At 39.3% G+C, this 6000-nt stretch overlaps 1 protein-coding gene across 1 annotated transcript in view; it reads right to left on the bottom strand.

Moving 5' to 3' along the window:
* Positions 1–694: 694 nt before the first annotated feature.
* LOC308140255 (putative flavin-containing monoamine oxidase A) overlaps positions 695–6000 on the bottom strand; it is a gene marked incomplete at both ends in the record, with an annotated part of 87522 nt that continues 82216 nt past the window's right edge. Inside the window, one exon of the mRNA XM_080509940.1 lies at positions 695–834. Coding sequence (XP_080366066.1) covers positions 695–834 — 140 coding nt within the window. The remainder of the gene's footprint in view (positions 835–6000) is intronic.

Genomic DNA, 6000 nt, shown 5'->3' with positions numbered 1-6000 from the left:
CAGATAATATGGAAGGTTTAGAAAGGCTACAAATCAGACTGAGGCTTACCGATTAGGATAAGAGATGGTCAGAACTTCTGAAGTATTACAGCAAAGATCACAAGATATGAAACCACAAAACTGCAGCAGAACATAAATGAGCAACTCCCAGAGAAGATCCACATACACCATCTGCATCAAGAAAACAATCAGCAACCCTGTTGAACCTTGATGTACGTATGTGCATCATTTCATGCATCGAGTGATTTTTTTTCTTCTTCTCACTAGCGAATGTGTTGAAGGTAACAGCAAAATAACTCTTTTGATTCTCAGGTTTCTCCTGCCAGTCTTCACCTCAAACAAGTGTGCCACTAATAACTTGGCCAAGCCTCACAGCCGCTGACTCACAAAGGACTCTTCTTTATATAAGGCATGTTAATTTGACTTGACATTGCAGTCTTAACTTTTATTCAGAATCGCTCGAGGAACGACTCCTTGTTGCTCCAAACATCACATAATCTCCGTCTGGGGAGTGCAACTCCCAGGGTGGCTTTGTTGCCGCTGCTGGAGCAGTTAGCGGCTGCTCGGTGGGTGTGATTTCGAAGCAGAACTGCTGAAATCCGTCTGCCAAAGAATGGTGAGTCTTTTATGTAAGCACTAGTTATTTCAAAACAGTCACACTGCTGCTCTCACAAACCCACACCAGGAGTGGCGCTCAACAGATCATCTGCTTCAGCCATCTGCTCTTCGCTGAGGGGACGGTAGGGTTCTCGTTGAGATCATCTCGGATGCCATCATCGCCGACTGCTGGTCGTTCCTTTCTTCTTCTTTTTTTCCTTTTCATCTTTTTAATCTCTAGAGAGGTTAAGCATAGTGTGTTTTAGATGCTAAGGATATGTTTCCTCTCTGCTCATGCGGGAATGCAGCCTGCGAGGCCTGCCAGCATCCGTTTGCAACATCTGCACCCTCTTCCAGAGCTCAACTGCTGGTGGCTTCGCGAGCCACCATGACATAAATCAACGCCTCCTTCGACGTTGTATTCTTAAAGCAAGTCCACAATTAACATATCAGCAGCTGGCAGGAAATTAGAAAATGGAATGAAGTGTCTCAATGAGCGTATTAAATGGATGTATTCAGATGAATGGTGGCTATGTTCAGGGTCTGGCATTTGGTGGCTTTGAGCCTTATAAACCTAGGATATACAGTAGAGTCCTTGGACGACAAGCACCGTCACTGAATCCAAGTAGCCTCCTCCAGAACAAAACATCTCCACCCACTGCTGGGAAAAACACTATCTATAGCATCTTGAAGTGGAACAGATAAATCTATACCGGATAATCCACCTGATACGCAGCAGCACACTAAGACACGCCAGCACCCCGATAATTATCATCTTACGGATATTAAAACCTGCAATTCAGGCCTCGGAGCAAAAAGTCTCTTTTTATGAAAAGTCGCAACGCATTGACTGATGCCAGATGGCCATCGGTACCAAGGAACGAGCTTAAGGGTTTGGCATTATTACAGTTTTTTTTTGTGTGTGTGTGTTTTTTTTTACAGTTTATTACTTTTACTTTGGAGCAGTAAAGTAAAAGTGGTGAACTGAAGTTGAGATGAATTCAAGATATCAAGGAAAAAAGCTTAAAATGTTGAGTAATGTTTTGAGCTGGAAGTGATAATAGATTATCTGAAAGCAGCTGACTCCATCAATTCATACATGCCATATATTTTATTGACTTAAAGCCACTCATACGGGGGAATAATTATATTAGGCTTACGTTCTGTCAACATACAGACCCACTGCAGCCAGCAACATCAATACACATCTATAATGCATTAAAATAACTACACACCGTATAGAAAAAGCAGTTTGACATAGTTAGATATGTAACTGAATCTAAAATGGCCTCTTGCTGTTGTGTTCCCCTACAAAGTTGCAACTAACATTAATATGGGTCCAAGAAGTCACCATAAAATCATAAATGTCACACCTTAGTGACTCTAACTTTCACACCTGGACACCAAAATCTACTTAGTTAGTTGTTTGACAGTCAATGTGAGCAAAATCTGAGAAGAGTGCTGCACAGTGTTGCCAGATTGGGTTCAATTCTCTTCATTCAAACTTGTTTTGAACATTATTTGGTTGGAAAAAAATCGGAATTGAGGAAGTGATAGAAAGGTTGGCCACTCTTCCCACCATTGGACGGGTTCAGAAAACATTACATACAAAACAAAATAACAGTCCTTGTATGGCTATATATATATATATATATATATATATATATATATATATATATATATATATATATATATATATATATATATATATATATAAATACAATATTGTGCTATTATATTATAATACTACACTATAGCATTAGTTGTAGGCATTCAACAAGCTAAACTGGGGCTAAGGCCCTTTTTTTATTTTGCCTGTATCTGCTTGCTGATCTAGCTTTGACTCACTGTACTGTGATTATATTCAACATTACTGTATTCAAGAGACATCATGTATGTTGTGGATAGATAAGTCTATTTTCATTAATGTAATACTATGTGCTGAAGCCGTGTGTTTTTTCATCACGCATGTAATATCGTCATAATTTAAACATAATGTCCGACAGAGGTTGTGATTTGAGTTGCTTTTCACTGAGTTGAGAGAGTTTTATCTCGTGTTTGGGTTTGAAACTGTCAGATCTGGCAACCCCGGTCCCTCAATGCATTTCAGTTGAACACATCTGGAGCTCATGGTCTAAATCTCATGGCACAAGAGCATTTAGCCACATGTACAAAACCCCTTCTCTGATAACCTGAGTGCAAAACACAGTAAATGGTTCAAAGGGGTAGAACACTTGCCTTTTATTTATTCATGAGCATGTTGTGCATAATGAATCAATGAAACAACTATTTCCCATTCCGTTTCAGAGCCATGTCTGCTGGCATCTCAGTGCATATGCACACAGCAGACTCGTAAGGCAGTAGGAAACACAGCTTTTTCACAGGAAAACAGGCCTGCTTATGCATGTGTGACATCCGAGATGTCTGAACGGAGGAAATAAACACAATTGCAACTGTTTCTCCTCATTTAATCGAGGATTCATTTTTGAAGTGATTCAGTGAAACGTTTCCTCCACTCAAGTAGAAATTACACATTTCTAAGTTGGATGCGTAGAGTGAGTCCGTTGTTTGTGAACGTGCCCAGAACAGTGAAATGTGTGAGGTTCTCTGATGAGAGGATGTAATGTTTATGGGTGATTTAATCACCAAATACCAAAAATACAGGGTAAAGTCGACTCGATAGAACAGATACAAGGTTTTGAAGTATTTTATACTCCCAATTGCTTGAGAATAAGATTATTAATTGCTTGCTTTAATGTATTTCATGTATTTCTTTGTAAAGCACTGTGAATCACCTTGTGTTAGAATTGTGCTCTATAAATACATTTGCATTTGCTTTTACTGAGAGTGTCCTCTTGTCTGAGGCAACTTATAAGTAAGTAATGACAAGGCTACTGTTGTTGCAGTTGCATGAATACTGCCCCACTTTAGAGGCGCACAGTGTGCTCACGCTGTTGATCCGGAACTTATGTAAAATTAAATCACAGTAACCTTTATCAGCAGAAGCAGTGTGTAAACATGTTGGCAGTCATTCCTCAGTGGAAATGTACTTAACGTGTGCGAGAAGACACACATTTAACAATCAGTGAGCCCATGAAGAGAATCAATCCCATTTAAAGTATCAAAAGAAGTTGATGACCTTCTGCCACCTGGATAATGCCTGTTGTCGTTGGTCTACCACAGCAGAGGAGGCAGCTCTAAAAGCCAGTGTGAAATCAAGTCAAGTGATTTTTCTGAAATCTTTTGATGTGAAAAATCAATCACAAATTAAGAACTGCAAATGAAAAACACATTTTGGGGGCACTTGTCACAAAGAAATATAATTGAATATAGCATAATATTGAAATTAAACCTATTTTCATTTGGAGTTATTGTTGTTATTTGCTATTCTTTCACTGGTCTGGTCCATTCAAGATCAATAAATGAGGCTCATCAGCTAAAATGACTTTGACACCCATGGATAAAAAATGCCACCAGGCCAGCAAAATCCCAGTTGGATGCTGCTGTTTTCTTCTGTTTTAGAATTTAAAGTCAACATGCACTAAATGGTGTTATTTTCCAAACTGACTTATATATGTGTATTGTCATGGAGTGCATTAAATATAAGTAAGCTTACTATCATTAATGTGCATCCGCGGGCGACGTCAGATCACACGCTGTTGTTGTACACTAACCGGAAATAATGACTGCAACATATGACCTCAATACCAACTGAAATATCTATTTGCTTTGTTTTGCCCACAATTTATGGTCCATTTATTTTGCTAGGCAAGGTGGTAATAATTGAAGTTAATGCGTGAGCAGCATTTCAGACTTAACGCTCTGACCGCAAAGAGCACCCCATCCAGGTATTTATAGGGCACACTTGTCATCGTGGATGCAGTCGTGTACTGCAAATTGCCAGAAGACAAAGTGGGACGGACCCTCACCCACCCAGCTGTTGTCATGCTAAACGATGAGGCTGTTGTCGGTGCAATTAGGAGCTGCAGCATGCTACTGTAATGTCAGTGCAATGCTGTACCATTAGTTTACTTTGGAAGGGGGTGTGTGTGTGTGTGTGTGTGTGTGTGTGTGTGTGTGTGTGTGTGTGTGTGTGTGTGTGTGCGTGTGTGTGTGTGTGTGTGTGTGTGTGTGTGTGTGTGTGTGTGTGTGTGTGTGTGTCCTGCTGTGACATTCTTGCAGCTCTCCAGAGCAATGACTGTCTGGAGCATTTCTCGATAACAAAGTGCTTTAAGTGCTACCTCAATTCACATCAGGGCTGAGTTTCTTCAGGGGGGCTGAGAAGTTTGAAATTAGGCAAGAAATATTAAAATATGCATGAAAAAGTATATGGCCAAAACATTGCATATTATTTACTCCACAAAGTAAATAATAAAAGAACCTTTTTTTTGTATTTATCAATAAATCAATGGAGGAAACAACAAAAGGAAGTCAATATTTTTTGAAAACTGAATTAGATTCAGTTGATACAAAAAAAAAGCAAACGTTTATTCAGCAAGAGCTGTGCCAGCTCGCATAACAAAAAGTCTTTATTACTTTTTGACCGGTTTGAGGGTTTCGACAAATTCCGGGTATTGCAACCTCAATAGCTGGAGCTCTCTGTGGAATCACTAAGACTCTTCAATCAGATGACCTCCAAGGTCAACACCATCTCGCCCATTTTAAGCCACTAAACAAAGCTGCTGAAACCTTACTTGAATCCTTTATTGAACTAGATGACATTGATGGGAATGAGGGACAGGTAATGGGTTCATGTCATCTCTACACACACTCAGGGATTTCTAAAAGAAAAGTATTTCACTTCAAAAACACACATATTAAACTAACCAACTAATTCATCATTAAATGTTATTTTTAATGGCGGGACTCACTATTGAGACCTTCAGTAGTTGTATTCCATTTTTATGGAGGTATTGTTATATTGAAAAAAAAACAAAACCTCCAATTTGTGAATTTGATATCACAACATACTCTGATACGGCGACAAAAGTCATACATTGCCTTTTTGACAAATGTATTTGAGAAAACCACCCTACGCATCAGCGCAGTGACGTCCACCATTTTTATTTAATTAACTTTAATGATCTTACAAATGTTGAGCCACCTCAATAACTTTGTGAAATACTGGAAGCCAACCCAACCTCATACAGACATTGTAAACCGTTAAACCATCATAAACAGCCAAAAACAAAACCTATGGTAACTATGAAAGACAAACTCAAACACATCAACAATATCAACAACTACCCTAAAACTGATGACCACTGATGCCCATCATCACCAAGCTCTTAACAAAGCCCGGTAATGAGCCTCTCATTGCACTCAGATGTTGCACCTGAAGATAATCCTAAAACAGGCAGGAGAGGAGCTCTCCAGGATCAAAGTTGGAGATCACTGTACTAC

This window comes from Blennius ocellaris, assembly GCF_963422515.1.
Source record: "Blennius ocellaris genome assembly, chromosome: 15".
Lineage (NCBI taxonomy): Eukaryota > Metazoa > Chordata > Actinopteri > Blenniiformes > Blenniidae > Blennius > Blennius ocellaris.
This window is presented reverse-complemented; position numbering and strand designations above follow the sequence as displayed.